General features: G+C 40.0%; 1 protein-coding gene across 1 annotated transcript in view; it reads left to right on the forward strand.

Annotated features, from left to right (window-relative positions):
* TTN (titin) overlaps positions 1-21,301 on the forward strand; it is a 308,399-nt gene that overhangs the window by 53,913 nt on the left and 233,185 nt on the right. The window contains exons 45-53 of the mRNA XM_039494704.1: positions 15,677-15,955; positions 17,105-17,668; positions 18,214-18,495; positions 18,593-18,871; positions 19,371-19,646; positions 19,742-20,020; positions 20,147-20,434; positions 20,552-20,830; positions 20,979-21,260. Coding sequence (XP_039350638.1) covers positions 15,677-15,955; positions 17,105-17,668; positions 18,214-18,495; positions 18,593-18,871; positions 19,371-19,646; positions 19,742-20,020; positions 20,147-20,434; positions 20,552-20,830; positions 20,979-21,260 — 2,808 coding nt within the window. The remainder of the gene's footprint in view (positions 1-15,676; positions 15,956-17,104; positions 17,669-18,213; positions 18,496-18,592; positions 18,872-19,370; positions 19,647-19,741; positions 20,021-20,146; positions 20,435-20,551; positions 20,831-20,978; positions 21,261-21,301) is intronic.

Here is a 21,301-nt window from a genome sequence, read left to right on the forward strand (position 1 = left end):
TTTGAGGAAGAGGATGGTAGTTACAGGTTACGTATTGGTGAAGTTTCTGTGTCAGATGTTGGCACATACAAATGTGTTGCTGAGAACACAGCAGGAGTAATAGAAACTGTTTCCAATCTTACAGTAGAGTCTGGTGTGCAGAGCTTTTATAGTCATGTAGAACAAATTAGTAGTGATGAAGAAGAAACTGTTCCAGATCAGAGTGTACAAATCCAGGAAGAGGTTGCAAAGGAACTTTTGCACAATCTTTATGAATCCTCAGTTGGATATATTGCTGACAAGTTTAATGATAGAGAGTATTCCGTAAGTCAATATTTTCATAACCTCAGTACACCGAGGCAGGTAGAGCTCATGGAAAAGGAACAAAATACATCATCCAAAGAAACAGAATCCAAACTCCCGAGATTTATGTGTGACGTTAGAAAGTCTATACTTACTGAGGATCAGCCAATAACTGAAACCCCAGGCTTCCAGCAGCAGATTGAAAAAGAAGAGACGGTAAATGTTAGTGAACAAGTAGAGTCGAAGATAGAAGAAGCCAAGACATTCACTTTTGTTGGCGATTTAAGCCAGGTTTCACACCCTGAAGAACCATCAATATCTGAAAACCCAGATTTCCAGCTCTCGATTCTAAAAGAAGAGAAAATAAATGTGAGTGAACAAGTGAAGTCAACAATAGAAGAAGCTAATGTACCTGCTTCTGCTGATGATTTAAGCCAGGTTCCACTACCTGAAGAACCGTTAGTATCGGAAAGCCCAGATTTTCAGCACCAGATTGAGAAAGAAGAGATGATAAAAGTGAATGAACAAGTAGAGTCAAATATAGAAGCCAAAATATTTGCTTTTGTTGGCAGTTTAAACCAGGTTCCACCCACTGAGGATGAGCCAATAATTGAAAGCCCAGATTTCCAGCTCCCGAGTGAACTAGAAGAGAAAATAAACGTGGATGAACAAGTGAAGTCAAAGATAAAAGAAGCTGAAGTAGTCGCTTCTCTTGGATATTTCAACCGGGTTCCACTCTCTGAAGAGCTAAGAGATCAGCCTGATAAAACAGACGAAATAAAAATGGAAATTACAACCATAGAGTTTACATCTAAGAACAAACTTCAAAAGATCATTGAAAGCCATACAGAGAAAGCTACATATAGTAATATAGAAATTCCTGCAAGTCAGGATACAGATGGTGAAGTAAAGAGTGTGAAGCGTAAAGATGCTGCTTTTGAGAAGAAGCAGTGCTTGGAAAAAACAGTTCCCGAAGAATACAACTTTAGCAATGGTGTTACTGATCTGCCCCATCTTGATAACGGAAACACGCCAAGTAAATCTTTTAGTAACAGTAATGAAATGGAAGTCAAGGGCGCAGGGCATTTTTCAGAGAAATTAGAGCCCGAGCAAGAGAGTTCTCCTCATGAGCGAACTCTCAGTACACCTCCTGTGGCACGTTCTTTCAGTGACAATTTAGATGCACCATTTACAAATGATCAAATCCATGTCTTTGAGCAGGAGCTGAGTGCAAAGAGGAATGAATTTGAGGATCATAGTTTTTTCAGTCCTATATCCAAGATGGTACAAGAAGATAGAGATCTGTATGAAAAGGACACATGTGACAGCAACTTAAATAGGACATTTCAAGATTCAACTATCATAGAAGAGAAAGATGCACCCTATTCGCATGCGATAAGTGATGAATTCAAAGGTACACCCGAATTAGAACAACTTGGTTTTTATGATCCAAATAAAGTAATTCAGCACGAAGAACACATGGGGCAAGAAGAAAGAACCATGGAAGGAAAAGAACAAGATTACAGAAGCTTTGCGCATGGCATAGAGGAAAATGTCTTTCTTCATGATAAAAAATTATCTGACATTGGAGAGACAGAACAGAAGGAAACCTATCACAAGGAACAAACATTAGAAAAAATAGAACCTGAAACATACAACATTGTTTTTGATTTAAAACAAGCTCCTTCAGTTATAGAAAATGTAGATCAGAATTTTCAAGAACAAATTAGGAGGCAACAAGAAGAAACACATTTAAAAGGTCAATACCCAGTCTCTGAACCTGATACAGTCAATATTGTATTTGATTTGAAACAAGTTTACTCTGCTATAGAAAATCTTGGTCAAGAACAAAAGAGGCTGCTGCAGAATGAAATATATTTCAAAGATCAGCATTCTGCTTCTGAACGAATGGAACCCGATACACACCACATGGAAGAAAATGTACAGAAAACCACATCACCTACAGGACAAGGAATTGATTCCTGTCAAGAGTTTTCCAAAGAGAGTGAAGCTATAAGCAAAAAAGATAATTCTCAAGAAGACACCTTATCTCTAGAAAAAGTAGAACCCCAAATCCAGGGATTAGCATTTAATCTAAAACAGCATGCAGTGATTTTCTCAGAAGAATTCGTTTCCAAAGAGACTGGCAGCATATCACCGGAAGAAATGTGTTCCTTAAACCAAGTGTCATCTCCCGAGATCGTGGAAAGAGAAACCGAAAGTTTCATAAACCATCTACAAATAAATGACACACTTGTAGAAGAAATGTCTTTAACTGAACAACTTCGTCATAATTACAAGATGCAACTGGAGGGAGTTTACGTCCAAGAACGGACTCTCTCAACAGAAACTGGAGTGCCTGAAATGCAAATATTTAAAAGTGACCTAGCTGACATTCCTCTTTCTACTGAACAGGGATCACCTGCAAAAGGAGTTGATGAATCTGAGAATGTTTGTGTGGAAGAATCATTTAAGGAACAAATTAAAGACTTGATATTGGAGCAGACTGAGCCTAGGCCTTCAGCAGAATCCAAAATGTCGGTAAATCAATATTTCCAAAATTTAGTGCAAGAAACAGATGTTTCTGAGGGTGTGGAATCACTAGAGAGAATAGACCCCAAAGCAGACAACTTCATAACTGACTTGAAAAAAGCTGCAAAGGAGAAAGAACCCACTGCATGTAAAGTGGAGCAAGAACAAACACATGTTCTTCAGGTAGAGCAAGCCACAATGAAAGAAATAAGCAGGTCTACTTTTAATGGAAGTAAAACTGAAACTGGGTGTTATACCAAAGTAATTCCCGAAGACCATCATGGCATTCAGCAGGAATCAGATATACAGGACAGGGACATTTCTTTTGCACAGTTCCTTCGTTCGTTAAGAAATGAAGAATCCATAGTCCAGGAAAGGCAATCAAGAGAAGAATTAATTGCCTCAGAGAGACAAGAGTGTAATTTAGAAGATCAGCTTGAAAATGAAATTTCATTTCAGACTAAAGACATTGTAAATGCTGCTGAAGGAAATCTGGATGAAAGGAGCCTATCACAAAATGTTTTGCAATGTCAAGAGCTGTACGCTGCTCAAGTTTCAGAACCTGAGCCACGTGTGTCTCTCTCAAATTATTTACTTTCAGCTGGACAGCAGGAGAGTCCAGATTTCAAAGATACCATTTTCCAGGCCTTTGACCAGAAGGAGTGTATCACTTCTTTGGAAGTTGAAGACGTCACTTTCAGCACCGTTTACAACTATTATAATCAGCAGCAGGAGCTGACCCGTCCACTCTCTCCTGAATCAGAAATGTCAATAGAAATTGCTAACACAAGCGGGGATGAACTGACAGAATCTGAGCGATTCTATACACCACCATCATCAGTTGAGAATTTTGAATCTCCCATGTCTTTTGAATCTTATCACACTCCAGCTGGCACACCTGAACGGTACTCAACACCTTCCGAGGAACCATCCTTCAACAGAAAGTCCCCTTCAGATTTGGTAAGGAACGGCACACCACGAGAGTGCTACACAACCCCCACCAGTGAATATCCTGAACCCAGAGCATTACGTTCTCCTTTCCAAGAAGAGCAGCACTCAGAGATGTTTGGCACACCTTGTGAAGCAGTGGAACCAAAGGGAAATGAAATGCCTCCAACATTTATCAAACCCTTGCCCAAGAGGAAGGTCTATGAAAACAGTTTATTGGGTTTTATTGCTGAAGTTATAGGCTTTCCTGTTCCTGATGTGAAATGGTATCGAAATAAGTCATTGCTTGAACCAGATCAAAGGGTCAGAATAGAAAAGGAGGGTGATATGTGTATTTTGGAAATTCATAATGTTCAGAAATCGGAAGAAGGAGAATATATATGCCATGCAGTAAACATCATAGGGGAAGCTAAAAGTATCACCCAAGTAGAAGTTTTGCCTCAAGATGGAAGGTCCTTGGCCTTACCTCCTCCAGTAACACATCAGCATGTTATAGAGTTTGACTTGGAACAAAATAAATCTTCAAGGTCACCTTCTCCTCAGGAAATACTTCTGGAAGTAGAGTTGGACGAAAATGAGGTTATGGAATTCGAGAAGCAGGTCAAAATAGTCACAATTCCTGAATTTACACCTGACAACAAAAGTATGATTATTTTTCTTGATGTCCTCCCTTTTGCTCTGGTGAAGCAAACCACTGGCTTGATTGCAAAAGGAGATGAAGAGGTGAAAATTGACTTTGAAGTCACTGAAATGCCCCCGCGCTTTACCACTCCCCTTTTTGATTTGGAAATTCTAGAAAATTCAGAGGCAGTGTTTGAATGTACAGTGACAGGTTCCCCTACTCCCCAAGTACAGTGGTTTAAAGAAAATACCTGCATTACCACAGACGGCAGGAGCTACCTTGTGACTGATGAGAAAGGAAGTCATTGTCTTAAAATTCAGAATGTAGGTCATTCTGATAGTGGCACATATCGGTGCAAAGCAGTGAATAGTGTAGGAGAAGCTATATGCAAAAGCTCTCTAGTTGTGCTAGATTCACAGAGAGCCCTTGCTGGCAGGAGTGGAGATGGAATGACTGATATAGTTTTAGGCAACGCTATGGGTAGGCCACAGACTTTTGATTTGCTTGTAGACAGTACTCTTCCAAATGGCAACCAGACTGAGATAGAGCTGGAGTTTGAATTTGAGCGTGACACTGATGATTCTCAGAAAGCTGTCAAGTTGGTAGCTGTCACAGAACAAGAGTGTGAAGAGGAAGGGGAGAAATGTGTCAATATTAATTTTGATGTATTCGCTGAGCCATCCAAAGAAGAGAAGATAGAATTTAAAGCGGAGAGCTCAGGTAGTTGTTCCTTTGAATTCCAAGTCACAGAAGCCCCTCCAAAGTTTATCAAACATATTTTTGACTGCACTTCATCAGTAGGAGCCTCTGCGTGTTTCCAGTGCTTTGTAGTTGGCGCTCCAAAGCCAAGTATCAGTTGGTACAAAGATGGGATACTGCTTGAAGGGAATAGATACTGTATGGAGGAAAGGCAGATGGGCTATCATAACCTAATTATTGGAAATGTGATCCAAAATGATGAAGGGGAATACAGATGTGTAGCTGCAAACAGGGCAGGAACTGCTGATACAAGTGCTGTGTTAAACATATGCTGAATTTCCAAGTTTGATTTCAAAATAAATGTTTGGATTAAGCACACAATAGGTTTGCATTGTCCCTAAATTCTGTTTGTAAATGTGTAGCATTCACTTTAGGTGCTTCCTATATTTTAATGCTCATTGAAAAGTGAAATTCACAACTGGTCGGCACCCCTCAAGTCCCACATGCCCTATTTTAGGAACGTGAGAGAGTTAAGCGGTGCAGAAGGCTTGTGCAGGCATTCTGCACAGGAATTAATTTAATTCCTTGCACATTCTGCTAAAGGTACCCTTTTTATCGTTGTTATTCACGTATGTAGAACTCTTTTGTCTGTTTCCTATACGTGTATATATACTTGTGTTATTTAAAAGTGCAATCATCTCTGTGTTAAAAGGGCCTAGCAACCATCTTGAAATATGAAATCCGCTGTGTTCTTGTAACTTAAGTGTATGGAATACTACTTTAGACATACGTTTCAGACTAAACACAGTACACCTTTCAGTCAAATCCTGAAGTGCTTACAAATGTTTAGCCTTTCCACCTTTCCTAGACCTGAAGAAGAGATCTGTGTAGATGGAAAGCTTGTTTCTTTCACCAACAGAAGTTGGTCCAGTAAAAGATATTACCTCACCCACCTAATCTCTATTTTATACAGGCCTTATTCTGGCAAAATGGCCATTGAAGACAATGTGCCTGATTCTGATCTTGATTGTAAACTAATAACTTCACTGAAGTCGATGGGGTTACTCTGTTGCAAAAGCAATGCAAGTGAGATCAGAATCAAACCCAGTTGAAGTTTTGCTGCAGTAAAGACTGAGTAGGGACTTCAGGATTTGTAATAAGCATAGATATAAATATATTGTGTACTGTACCTTTAAGAGTTAGAGGCAAAGATGAGGCATTTACTAAATCAACAGACAGAATGTAATTATAAAATGATAAGAATAAAATCTCTCTTTCTCTGTACTCCTGCACTGTGAATAAAAAAATACACAGCAGTAAGAAAGCAGGAGACTTTCACTGAACATTTTCATTTTAAGATTAGAACTAAGTCTCCAGGGATTTGTTTTTCTTCTGTCAGTCATCGTTCTACCAGCAACATATAATGTTAAATACTGGACTGACAGAAACAAAATGGATTCAGACTCTATATGAAGCTTTTTTTTTTCAGTATAAGCACAGCTATTGTCCTTTAGATTAATTGTTTTCTTATGCAATCAAATATTTTAGGGTATGAACTAAGAAAGATTTAAAAAAATGAGATGGAAGAGTCAATTCAGGGTGAAGTGATCAGTTCAGACCTAAGCTTATCTAGCTTACACAAAAATGTATGCACTGATAAAACAATTATTTTTAAATTTTAAAATATTTAATAATTCATTTATAGAAAAAGAGGGAAAAACCTACAATGTATATGACTGCTTTCTGGTTACACAAACATATACATGTGAATTTAGATGAAACCCTAAATTCAGCAACCCTGGACTGTTGCTTTAAATATGAGTAATTATTGTTTTTCTTCCACTTTACACAATGCTAAGGCTACTTATTAATTTTTGTCAGTCGACTTTCAAAATGTTTTAAGAGGCATGATGATTTTAAACTTAAAAGAAATAATGCTTTTGTGCAGTCAATTGTTTTCAAGCATGTTCTTATTTCTGTATTTGACATGTATTCATATATGGGTTCTGTATGTCTCAAAGTGTTGTTGTAGGCACCACAGAAGTTATTCTGCATTAGTAGGGATTCATTCTGAACTCAGCATTCTCATAGAATCCTAAAGTACCCGAGAAAATTGGGTCCAGTGGTACTCGTCTTTAAAAAGCCATAGCGCACATGTGAAAACTTAAAAATCATTTTTTATTAAATCTCCGTTAAATCAATCAGCAGTATTTGCTCTGCAAATGTTATTGAAGACACAAGGATGTTTCAGTAGACACGTCCTAATAGGTGGTGATGCTTCGACTGCAATCCTTCAATATTTTGGTGTTGCCCCCAAAGATGATAAAGAAAATCTGCAGAGTGCCACACATGAGGATTTATTGAAGTGTTTATAAAATATTTCCATTTTGAAAGCTTGCCTGTTTGTGGCAGTGGTTCTGTGTGGCTCTTCTCTCACAGAGAGACAAGGAAAATCATCCTTGGAAAGTTCTCCCATGAGCACTGCCATTAATGCAGATTTTAAATGGGGATAAGACAAAGGACTTGGATTTAAAGAAAAAAAATCAGTGTTTTTTGCGGTTTGGAAAATTTTGGTTCACTTTTTTTTTAATTCCTTATTGCATCAACCACTGCTCTTCCTTATTCTGTTTAGACCAGGAATAGAAGTGCCAAAATACTTGAAGAGCGAGATTCCTTGTTCTCGTGGTATCTCCTATCCAACACGAAACAGGAAATATTGGAAATCTCACAAGTCAAACTATTTTTGTGATCTTTCCAAACTCATTTTGTAGACTCAGTTTGTTTAGATGGTGTCCATAAGGGAATCAGACCTTTTGGTGCTCGGCTGAACCTAATTTACAAGCCTTTTGAGAGTCACACATTACAAATTCGGAATATATTCAATAAAATAGCTGGCATTATTATTGAAAAATTATATTGCCTAACTGTGCTGCAATGTTTGGAAAGCCTTACTTACCATTACACAGTGCAGGTGCCAAGTAGTGATGAGTTGGCACCTTCAGAAATGAAACTGAGTCGATGAAGTCCATTGCAGTGTCACTTTTCTTAGCTAAACCCTGCTAAATACTACGGAAGACAGATTATTTTAATACCACTGATGACCACAAAATAAATATTAGTACACATTAACGTACATATGTACTTAAGTAGCTAAGGTTATTACAATTGTCATTATCACTAAACCAGTTTATGTTGAAAATGCTGGAGGATAAGAGAAATGAGTGTGTTTGTTCCAACATTGAACTGGGTAAGCATGGTTTTGTGTTGTGCCCATATTCATTCCCTGTACAGATGCATAGCATTTACTGATTTATTTAACAGCAGAGGTCCCTAGAGGAGTTTGCATGAAATGTATTGATTAAATAGGATGTTAAAAGCCTGATCCAAAGCCCATTGAAAGGAATGGGCCCCGTTGACTTTAATAAACTTTGAATAGGAACCTAAACAATTATCCTAGATGTTAAATATGTGAATCTGGCATACGTTTTTGGTAGAAATTGGCTCAAATTGAAACCTTAGATCCAAACCATCCAAAATCTGGGAAAGTTCAAATCCATATCTGAACTTAATAGCTCAGAGTCTCTCTCTACTTTTACTGCTTATACTGTATATATAAGCAGTAAAATAAATAAATAAAAGGTGTTATTTAAAATGTCAGTTTCATGCACTGTATGACTTTGGCCAGGGACACTAAAATAAAAATATAATGTGTCAGGGTCTGACTTAAGTTACACTAACATAAATCCAGAGCTATTCTTGATTTCAGTACAGTTATTCAGGAATTACTGGTGTAACTATGATCAATATTTGACCCTATATCTTTTAAAGGTAGTGCTTAAGTAGAAATTTAAGAAAAAGAGTAATTTCATTGTCAAGTGAAATGTCTTTTTTCATTCTTAAAGACAGAGTATTTTAAAAAGAGGGTAGTTGATGTTTATTTGTAATCAATATTATATTTTAAATATTAATGTAGATGATATTTGTGAAATAAATATGTAAATATTTACATTTGTTTCTAGTAATTTATTTGTGTGTTGGTAAAGTAGTCAAAACACAGTTTTTGTGAATTTACTATCCTGAAACACATAAAACCGCATGAATTCTACTGTATTCCTTTATGCAAAGCCAGAAGTGCTGGAACTAGGAGTGTGAGGGTGTGGCAGCACCCACTGGCTTGAAGTTTCCATCATATGCAGGGTTTACTGTTTTGTTCAGTGGTTTTCAGCACACAAATTATGTGAACACCACGGTGCAAAGCCTTTTCAGATATTTATAATGTAACTTTTCCTTTTTCCCAAAGGAATACACTTTGGAAGTAAGCAGACAAAATATGTTTGTAGCTTTCCTGTCATTATCCCTGTAGCTGATCCTGTGGATTGAAATTCTACTGTACAGTCTTCACAGAGTCTAAGGGCCACCTTTACTCACATTGACTAGTACCTTACTAGGGGAGCAGTCCCTTTGATTTCTATGGGATTTAAGGTAATTTTCAATGACAGTAAAGGTGGCAACGTTGGCCCCCTTCACGTTACTGGCCATAGCAGTTTATGGTACATCAGAACTATAGCACCCTTCTTACAGAAAAACTCATAAATTGTAGGTATAAGCTCCTTTTTAAAAGATGAAAATATTTAAATAACTGCATGAATATTTTTCTAATGCTTGTAATACTTTTTTAGTCTACCCATTTCTGCGATTTTCAAAATGTTATTTCATTTTTTATTTGGGAGAAGATTAGTAACTTCTAGAGAGATGAATGAATCTGAAGGAGCATTTTATTGCTGCTTTTTTGCTTTGTGGTTGGAATGCAGTATTTTCTCAGATTTTTTACTTAACTCATATAACTGTGAACATGTAATTAATTATTAGACAACCAGGAGATATTTTTCTACTAACTGCTTTTGATTTTGTTGAAACGTCCCAAGTTTTTCTAGGGCCAAATACTGCAGACCTTACTTGGAATTCAATGGAAGTTTTGCCTGGTAAGGACTGCAGGATTTGGTTTCCAAACTCTATAGGTGTTTCTGGATAGCTTTAAAATTCTGCTGGGGAAAAAAAAGGAAATATTCCAGATAAACAATGTGGCTGTAACAAAGGTTCCATTACTGCCTTTTGTGTCTACAAAGAGCAACAGGGGTGTCTCTCAAGATCTTCTTCCTCTCGTCTTTTAAACTACCACTAAAACAAAGTACAACAACATAACATAGACATTAAATTAAAATGAGGGATCTTCTTTAATCCACAAAACCCAGGAAACAGAGTTAGCCTTCTGTCTAGATATTGAAGGAATTGTGACACTTAGCATCATAGCTTTATTGTATCCCCGGAAGTATCTAGACATAACAGGAAACAATCAAAGGCAGTGTCCCATATGGCTCCCAGTTAAGCCAATGCAATTGAGACCAGAGTATAAGGTTTCTTAGTGTGGTGGATTAATTAGACCCTTTTCATAAATTTTACATAATTGTTTATTAATCTGTACATATAAAATATGCATATAAATGCACAACTTTGATTGTACTTGTTAAAATGAATAAATAACTGAAATATTAATATTTTCTAAATTAAATGAATTGTACAAAAATATTTGGGCCATATGGTTCCATCAGCTTTTTAACAGTTCTTCCCATTGATCCAAACAGAGAATTGTTTATAAAAAATGATAGAATGATATGGCTCTCAGTTTAGTGGAATCCTATAGTTTGAGTTATGACAGAAAAAGGAGTTCAGGTTCATTATTAAGCTGTTTCATGGTATTGAGAATGCTACAAGGTAAACAAAAAAAAATAACTACACTAACAGACCTGTTTTATTCATGTTCTCTAGTGATTACTAAATAGAAGTTTTCAGCAAAACGTTTTAGTAAAACTAAATAATTTTTTCCCATACAGACTTTTCTAGTTCTGTTCTTGTGTCTACTGAGGAAGAAAGAACCGAAAGTTACAGCAGCGGCCTTCAATTGTCTGATAGAGATAAAACACTTGAATTTATGCCTGAAAATTCAGTTTACTCCAGTAAATTAGAGATGAAAACGGAGGAGGGCAGCGTCCCGGTTTTCCTCAAACACGTTTCTAATGTTGAAACAAGTCTAGGAGATGTAGCTAGACTCTCAGTTACTGTTACTGGCAGTCCAAAACCTAAAATCCAATGGTTCTTTAATGGAGTGAAGTTAACCTCTTCCACGGATCACAAATTTGTATTTGATGGTAGTGATTATAGTCTTATCATTCTCTATACAAAATCTGAAGATGAGGGTGAGTACACTTGCATTGCCAGTAATAAGTATGGAGAAACTGCATGCAGTGCCTATCTAAAGGTGAAACCAAAAGAGATTGGAGAAGTCTACAAAAAATCGGTGGTAGAACTAGAGGTGAAGAAACCCTTAGAAAAGAAAACAAATCCCTCCCCCCCTTGCTTTGTGAAGAAAGTGGAACCTGTTCAGTGTGTTCAAAGTCTCCCTGTTGTATTTGAGTATACAGTGCTTGGAGAACCTGTACCCGAGGTGCAATGGTTTAAGGGAAATCACCAGATTTTCTCTAATGTATACTACACTGTGGTTCACAATCCTGACGGCTCGGGTTCATTAACGGTCCATCAGTGTCAGAGAGATGATGGTGGGTTATACACCTGTAAAGCCATAAATCCCCTTGGGGAAGCCACTTGCTCTGCAGAACTGCTTGTACTGGACACCGCTGCTGTGTTTCAGTGTAAGGAACAGAAAGTCGTTCAGAAACATCTTACGAAATCGTACAAAGAAACCGTAAGTGAGCTGACTACCGAGTCTCGTTTATATGCTGTTAAATTGCCAGGTGAGGGTGGACAGCGGGACCAGCAAGTGTTGTATACAATCGGGACAGAGGGCAGGCCCTCGGTACATAGCGAAGAGGTGGACTCGTTGCTTGAGGTTTCTCACTCCGCCGCTAGCATGCAGCAGGAGACGGTTCTTGCTCAGCAAGCTGCCGTGCTGGAGTCTCCTGAGGCTGCCGAGAGCCTCGATGTATCTCCTCAGGCGGCAGAAACGGGGGTTCCAACGGCAAAGCGGCTTCCTCCAGCAGCTTTCACTACGAATGCGGTTCTGGAGCACCCGAGCGTGCTGGAGCCATGTCTGGAGCCAATTAAAAGCCCCCCGGTAGCTGAGCTGCCTGGTTCTGAACTCCACGTGGGCCCCGCTATTTGTTTGCCAGTAGTAGAGGAAAGCGGCCAGCAGGACAAAGAAAAGGAACTGCAGAGTCACCCCCCGGAGAGGGTTGCGCTGCAGGCGGCCCGAGAGGAGAAATCGACCTTTCTCTCTGCCGTAGCTGAAGAGCAGCGTGCAGTGACCGCGAGCACCGCGGTGCCTCTCCCGAGCGCAGGGGCGCAGGCCGGGACCTCAGCCCGCGAACCCCGGCAGCTGTTACACACCGCCAGAGTTGAAGACATCCAGGAGCTGCCTAAAGAAACTTCCTTCGCGCTAGAAACGCCTACGCGCCAGAAGGGTCTCCTGGTGCTGGAAGGCGAGAAGAAGGAATTTCAACTGGCCTTAGCTGCGGAACAGCAGCGAATAGGCGACGCTCACGCCCCGGAGCTCGGCGCCCTGGATTTACCTGCGGAAGCGAAACCAGTACAGGAATCGCCAGCGGAGTTACACGTGCCTATGACTGATTCCCAAAGGATGTTTCTAAAAGAGGACGCCTTGGCTGTCCCGTCAGCAGCTCAGCAGAAGGGGGCGTTGGTGCAGGAGCGGGTTGTAAAAGCTGCTCTCGTTACAGAAGAGAAGCAGCAGCTCGCGGGTGAGCAAGCGCAGCAAGTCCCCGGACTTGACGGGACAGTAACTGTAGAAACCCGAAAGGAAGGCGCAAAGCTGTTGAATTTGCCGGTGGTACATGGGCAAACAACACTCCCTAGAGAAGGGCGTTTTAGTTTTGTGGCGCTGCCCGAGGATCAAGCAGTCGCTAGGAAAACCCCAATGTTGTTGCACGCGTTAGTCTCAGAAGAACAAACCCCCCTCCCTTATGAAAGCACTAGTCAGTTTCCTGCCCCGGATCGGGCGGTTAGCATTCAGCCTGTCAAAGAGCCCCCTTCCGCCCTCCGTCTCCAGACAACCCAGTCAGAGCACGTGTTGCCTAAGGAAGACATACTGGCTTTTCAAAAACCTGTATCCCACGTGGCTTTCCAGAGAGAAGAAAAAATGTTTAATCGGGCAGCAACAACAGAAGAGAAGAGCGGGTTATCTGCGGAACAACTGGAAGCTTTTCAGAGCAGTGCCGAAGGATTACACCCCACAGCTACAGTTGAACCTCAGCTACTGACCTGCCTTACCACAGTGGCTGAGGATATACCTTTGCCAAAAGAACAAATCATCAGCGCGGCAGAAAAGGAGCAGAAAGCTGCCCTGAGAAAAGAAGACTCTCAAACAGTTATGCAGCTATCGAGCGTGACTGAGAGCAGGGCCTTGGACCTGGGTCATGTTGAAACACTTGAGGAGATTCAGACCTTGAGCGGTGAGGTGAAATCTGAACCCGGATTCCTTTCAGAATCTGCCTGCACCGAGGAAGGAAGTGTTCCGCTAGAGAGTGCAAATATGCTAGAAGCCGCAGAACACGATTTTGCTGCAAGAATTCAAGAAGGACAGTCAGTGAGGCTACCATTAATACTAGAAGAAAAGCAGCCTCTCAAGGAAGAACATGCAGTCGACCTAACGAGGTCAGAAACTGGAACTGTAAAGGTAGAGAAGCAACCAAAGGAGACCCTGAGCGTACATGAAATACAAGAAAGAGAAGTCCTTTCCAAAGAAAACCACTTTGTTGTTCAAGTTCCCAAGGGTTGTAGCTTAGACATAAAGACTCAGATCAGAAGTGCCCTGAAAGCTGCAATGACTAGTGAACAACATCTCTTGTTTTCCGAATGGTTGGGTGATATACAAAATATTGAAGTAAAGACAGTGAAAGTCAACAAGGAACCTAAATATACAATGTGCACCTACCTTATAACCACAGGGAGTTCCAGTCCCATAGAAATAACAGTATCTCTAGAAGAAATATATCCTCAGATAGTTGGCTTGAAAACTGAACTAAAGGCTGCTTTGTATTCGATTATTTACGAAGAAAAACATATTTTGATCGCAGAACAGCCCAGAGCTATGTCAGTAACTGGGCCTCAGAAGTTGTTTATCACGCATGCACCTTTCTCAGAAATCTCATCTGCTACTGTTGCTGATAAGCCAGTGCAGCAGGAATCCGCGAGCCCTATTTCTGATGCGCTGGATCCCCAGCAGGCTGAAATAACCACGGAATCTGAAGCTCAGCTGCAACAGCTTTTGTCTGCTCGAGCAGTCAGCACCGTTGCTGTCAAAAGTCAGATCAGAGATGTCGGTTCAACCGCAGTCACTGCCGACGTTGCTTTAGCAGCTGTGCCTTTGGAGAAACCAGTGCAGATACTGACAGTGAAACAGAAAAAGGAAGAAATATCCGAGGAAGATGGTGGAGAGGTTCTCATAACTCAGGCAGGGAAGCCAGAGGACAAGCTAGTTAGAGAAGATTATCCCGTCATTCACCGAAATCTTGTAGACACTGTTGTAGAGGAAGGTGATAGCTTAAGTCTTATATCAATTATAACAAACGTCAAAAAGGTGAATTGGTATTTTGAGGGTAAACTGGTGTCTTCAGGCAAACAGTTCAAGTGTTTACAAGATCATGACACATACACACTAGTAATCAACAAAGTACACAAGGAAGTGCATCAAGGAGAGTATGCCTGTGAGGCACTGAATGAAGGTGGAAAAACAACAACATCAGCGAAACTCACAGTTGTAAAAAGAGGTTGGATTATGGGGATAAAATATTGCCTCCTAATATTCACTAATTTTCTAATTAAATAGAACATATATATCTGTATCTCCATATCGATATGGATATGAAAAGTAATTAGACTTCATTAATGTAATCACAGAACTAACCATAGTTTTCCCCTATTCTTTCTCCACTTCCCGTGTCCTTTTTGACATTCTGTCAATTATTCGTTTTTCCTTCCCACTTTTTTTCCTAAAGTAATTCGCACTTTTTCACTTTTCTGTAATACAGTTAGTTGCCTTTTTGCTTTCGTCCCATAAATGATAAAAACCCAACCCCGTGTAATAGTATCGTCTATACTTCTGCTTGCATCAGAATTTCTCAACAGCGCATGCATCAACACTTTCATCCCATTATCCACAAAGCGGCGATCGGTTTTCTTGTTTTTATCCTTCTCATCATTGCAACAGGTCTTTAAATCATTGCACCATTTTTAGCAAAGTTTCATACACTTCTTCGTTTTCCACTGTTCCAGTACAACGTGGTATATTTCTATATCACATTGTTACGCATGTGTCTAGTAGTATCACCTCTTAGTCCTTTTTCTGATTTCATTACGCATTGCAACGTAGTCCATTCACTAGGTTTAGCACTGCTTATAGTCTGCTTTCATCGTTGACAGTCATTTTGTTTTCTTTACAGTCACTTTCCTTGGATTGCTAGTAAATCACCCATCTAATTTCAGTTGGTCACTTCATTAACAGTTATTTGGGGTACAAATACCGATGAGCGGGTATTCGAATTAATTTGTACTTCCAATTCTTAGTTGCACCCATACTGAGGAGGAGACTCGAGTCGCAGGAAGTAGCCGTGAACCACCTGGCCAAGTTTAGCTGTGAGATTGAGACTGCTCCTAATGTCCGATTCCAGTGGTATAGAGCTGGCCGAGAAATATATGACGGCGACAAGTATTCCATACATACCACGAAATACGTGTCCACGCTGGAAATCCCAAGACCTCAAGTAGTTGACTGTGGAGAATACAGCTGCAAAGCTGCCAATCAGTATGGCAGTGTAAGCTCTACAGCTATTTTAACGGTGACTGGTAAGTACGGCATCTTAATGCTAATTTTATTTTTGCATTAACATCCTCCGATTGTTTCATTGCTTTATAATTTTAAAACACTTATTTTAGGATTATGAGTTATTATATTGCACACAGGCCCAGATAGCTAGTCTTTTTATCTGGCAGCTGTGAAGACAGAAAATAATTGAATTTTGTCAACACCAGTGTCGGGTATTTTTGTTTCTTTGTTTTTTCTTTTCTTGTTTTCTGCATCCAGAGAAGGAAAAACCATCTCGCAGTTGATAATCGATTCAAAGGATTTCGAGACGTCATGTGGTGGGGAAGGGGGAAAATCCACTTTAAACTGAGAATATGATTATTTTATAAAGACATAATTTAACCTCCAGATGATAATTATAGCTGGAGATACATTTTAAAAAATGCCAGTTAATTTGTTTAGTCACTGTGGTCTCTGAACTATCGAGCAAGAATTCAATGTCTTCAGCTCTGGGAGAATAATTTCAAATTATTTTTAATATCTGACATCAGTCGTCTTGAAGATTTGTATCGAATCCAGTTTCTTCGATGTAGTGCTCAGTATATACTTACCTTAAGTCTTTTTCTAGTTTTACTTTGCTTTATTTAACATTCAGGCGCCGTGCTTGGGCAGTAATTACTGAATGGTTGGGTAGAGTGATCTTGCAATGAATAACATATGTTTACAGGCATATCTCAATTTACGGGATTTTATGAACATCTCAAAAACAACACATTTATAATATCTTCTAGGTTTCCCCCTGTATTTTGCTGCGGTCTAAATGTACGGGGGTTTTGGTTTTCAGTTTCCTTTCCTTATTGGATCAGTCATTACTTGCTAAATTATGAAAGCAGCATAAATTAATAACAGAATCACAAGCATTTGGCATTTTGGCCAGTCTTGCTAAATGAAATACTGGCTTTTGGATCTACACTCGTCATTGCTATATATCGGTCCAGACGGTGAAAATGTTTTTCATTCTTTTTCCCACTTTTCAGTTTCTTTATTGTCCAACCCTTAATTTAAACAAATTTGAAACGTGTCTCCGAAGACAAACTATTCTCCTCCTTTTCTCTGCCCTTGGCATACATAAAGACAATAGTGGCTTTGGTGCCAGCCCAGTATAACCATGAAACCATTTCTTTTTGCAGAAGCGTTCCCTCCAACCTTTCTAACCAGACCCGAATCGATTACTACTTTTGTGGGTAAAAGTGCCAGGTTCCTGTGTACCGTGTCAGGTACTCCAGTGATCGACACGGTGTGGCAGAGAGACGGCGCTGCCATCTCTTCTTCAGAACATCACAAGATTTCAACCGTTGATAATAAGCATATTTTAGAGATTAAACATGTTACAGTAAACGATAGAGGAATTTACACTTGCAAAGCCTCAAACAAGTTTGGAGCTGACATCTGCCAGGGGGAAATGGTAATTATTGATAAGCCACATTTCATTAAGGAGTTACAGTCGGTGCAGTCTGCTGTCAATAAGAAGATACGTCTGGAGTGCCAAGTAGATGAAGATAGGAAAGTAACAGTAGCGTGGAATAAAGATGGGAACAAAATACCCCCAGGCAAAGATTATAAAATTTATTTTGAAGACAAAATAGCATCACTTGAAATCCCCCTGGCTAAACTTAAAGATTCAGGGAATTATGTATGCACGGCTTCGAATGAGGCTGGAAGTAGTTCCTCTTCTGCAACTGTCACAATTAGAGGTAAGAAAGTTGTTCCTCTACTTTGAACATTATATTTCTTGAAATAGCTATTAAATCTACGCGGGCTAGAAATACAGGCTATAGAATGCATAGGATGGTGTCTAATTCCACTGAGAGGTAAACTGTTCTTAGTCAGTCTTGCTCTCAGGATTCTGTGTTTAGAGAACACTGTATGTACTCCGTGTTCCTGTCTTTATTGAACCTATTTTGTCTGTTATTAATGAATGTTCCTTTTTAAGCTCTCAGTGTATTCCGTGTCGCCTAATATTTCTTTTTACCAAGAAATTCTTTAATTTATTCTTGGGTTTTTAATCTTTCTTTCTTTGTTTAAATAAACATGTATTTTCACCAAGAAGTTATTTAGTTTATTCCGGGGTGAGGAGGATGTAGTCTCTCTTTGTTTACGGTGTTGGTTTTTTTAACAGAAATCACTAGAACTGTGGCTTGGTTGAGATTCCTGTTAGCACCTCTAAATGTTAATGTGTTTAATCAGTCTTTCAGAGCTTCACATTTCAGGTTTCTTTTTTTCTGAAATCTTCCTTTAGAGCCACCATCATTTTTGAAGAAGGTGGATCCATCTTATTTATTGACACCGGGCGAGTCAGCACACCTTCAGTGCAAAATCAAAGGGTCTCCTGAAATCCAAGTTACGTGGTTCAAGAATAACAAAGAAATTAGAGAGAGTAACACGTACAGAATGTCATTTGTCAACTCTGTAGCTGTCCTAGATATTTCCGACGTGAAAGTTGAAGATAGTGGAAGTTACTCTTGTGAAGCAGTTAATGATGCTGGCAGTGATAGCTGTAGCACTGAAATAGTTGTCAAAGGTTTGTTCTTACAATCACTGGCAATTTTATTTGAGAAATGACTTTCTGTATTGGTGTCAGTAACTAATTCTTTATTGATGCTTTAATACTTTTATAGAGCCCCCTTCTTTCATCAAAACGCTTGAACCGGCAGAGATAGTGAAAGGAACAAACGCTACACTTCAGTGTGAGGTTGCTGGTACTGGACCATTCGAAATTAGCTGGTTTAAAGACAAGAAGCAGATTCGCAGTAGTAAAAAATACAGATTGATCTCTCAGAAATCTCTTGTTTTTCTGGAGATCTCTTCCTTTAATAGTGCAGATGTTGGTGAATATGAGTGCGTTGTAGCTAACGAAGTTGGTAAATGCTTCTGCGGTGCAACGTTCATACTGAAAGGTCAGTGCGCAAAGGAAAGCTCTTTTAACATACTGTAGAGGTAGAAAAAATCTTGTCTCTTAAAAACGTGTTTCTTAATTGTTTTCCCCCTATTTTCTTATTCTCTTTAATGTACCATTATATCTTGTGTGTATCTGCCATCATGCTTCTGAATTTGGAAGGGAAAGCAGAAGGCAAATTTTACTAGAATTGCTATCAGTGCAAAATCTTATGCTAGGCTGCAAGAAGTGACAGCAATGCAGTTACCATTCACCCCCACCCACGTGGTGGCTGAACACGTTATGTCAAGTGATGTGTTCAACCCTTCGCTTATCCAGCTTGGAAATGCAATTCTCCTCCCCCCCCCCCCATCCCAAAATTTCCCTCCTGATGTAGCTAATTAACCAGTGCATTGATGCTATATAATGGGCAAGTTGATTTTTTAAAATAACCATTAATATGCTGCATCTAGGGCTTCGGAAAGATGTAGTAATAAGTAAGTTTTTTTCTTTCGAAATAGAACCACCATCTTTTATTAAGAAAGTCGAAAATGTTACTGCACTTGCTGGAGACACAGTTACTTTACAGTCCGTTGTGAAGGGGTCCGCTCCTATTTCTGTAACGTGGATGAAGGGGAAAGACATTATTAAAGAAGATAAAGTCAAAGTGACCTTTGAAAATGGTCTTGCAACGCTGCAGATCACGGGTGTCCAGATTAGTTCTGGTGGCAAGTATACATGTGTGGCGGAGAATGATGCAGGAAGTCAAACGTGTTTTGGAGAATTAGCAGTGAAAGGTCCGTGTAGGAATACTTAAACTTCGCAGCATTCTACATATAATGGAAAGCGATTCCATTTTGACCCTAATAACGACTGTTTAATTCTGTTATAGAACCTGCCCAAATTACTGAGAAACCTGAGTTGATTGAGGTGACTGCAGGAGACCCAGCAATTTTGGAATATACTGTTGCAGGCACTCCAGAGTTAAAAACGAAATGGTTCAAAGATGGCAAACCGCTGGCTTCCAGCAAAAAGTATAGAATCAGTTTTAAAAATAACGTTGCCCAGCTAAAGTTTTATACCGCCGAAATGCAGGACAGTGGCGAGTACACGTTCGAGATTGCGAACGATGTTGGACGCAGCTCGTGCACCACCACGTTCACTGTGTTAGGTTGGTATCTTGCTCTTTGCAAAGGACAACACCGTTCAGATTTAAAGCCCAGATAGGGCAGAAATCAGGTTACACCTTGAAATGCTCATTGCACGTATTGTTTTTTCTTTGTTGTGTACTGAACAGACCGAGCCATTGCTCCGTTCTTTGTTAAACCATTGAGGAATGTTGACAGCGTAGTCAGCGCCTCCTGCCGCATGGACTGCAAAATCTCTGGCTCCCTTCCAATGAGTGTTTCGTGGTTTAAGCATGACGACGAGCTAACTACCAGTGCCAAATACGCAGTAGTGTTTGCGGAAGGTTCTGCGTCTTTGGAAATAAAACATCTAGACACGAACGATTCTGGCATTTACACTTGCAGGGCCACAAACTCTGCGGGCAGTAAAGACAGCAGTAGCACTTTGGTTGTAAAAGGTTTGGCAGATCGTTTTATATTTTCTTCTTGATGTGTCATTTAATGATTCATTCTTCCCCACCACACAGGTTACACTTCTTACTCTTTGCAATTATTTCTTTTAAACGCCCGTTTAGAGCCACCCAGCTTCGTTGTAGAACCAGAGACCCAAGAAGTAGCACCCGGATCGACGGTGCGTTTGAAGAGTTCCTTAAAAGGAACACCGCCACTCACAATACAGTGGTTTAAGGGTGCCCGTGAGCTGGAAACCGGCGGAGCCTGCTATATTATGACTGAAGCTTTAGCGAGTTACTTGGAACTCTACGCTGTAAAGCCGTCTGACTCTGGGGACTACACCTGCAAAGTCAGCAACGTGGCTGGTTCAGTTGCGTGCAGTGCAAACTTGTTTGTGAAAGGTTTGCATTCCCTTTCTTATTGACTTGTTGGGCTGCTCTCAGTCACACCGGCACAGCCGTCAAGGGGCCGGTGAACTGAGAAGTCCCCATTGTCGCCTTTTACACTCTTCACCTCTTTCTGTATTTAATGCCTATCTTAAATCCATAGAACCTGCTACCTTCGTCGAGAAGCCAGAGCCATCACAGCTGTTAAAGACAGGCGATTACGCGCAATTAGATTGTCAAGTAACTGGCACCCCTCAGATAAAAATCACCTGGTTCAAAGGTGACCGGGAAATTCAGGAAAGTGCCAAATACAAGATGTCCTTCGTGGGCTCCAAGGCGACTCTCAAACTTATAGGTGTGGTGATTGAAGACAGTGGGGAATATATCTGTGAGGCCAAAAATGATGCCGGCAAAGATATTTGCAGTAGTGTTGTCACAGTCCAAGGTTTGTGTCAAATTTCCCCGGCCCCAATTCCCGCTCCAAAT

Source organism: Mauremys reevesii, linkage group 11, assembly GCF_016161935.1.
Source record: "Mauremys reevesii isolate NIE-2019 linkage group 11, ASM1616193v1, whole genome shotgun sequence".
NCBI classification, from domain to species: domain Eukaryota; kingdom Metazoa; phylum Chordata; order Testudines; family Geoemydidae; genus Mauremys; species Mauremys reevesii.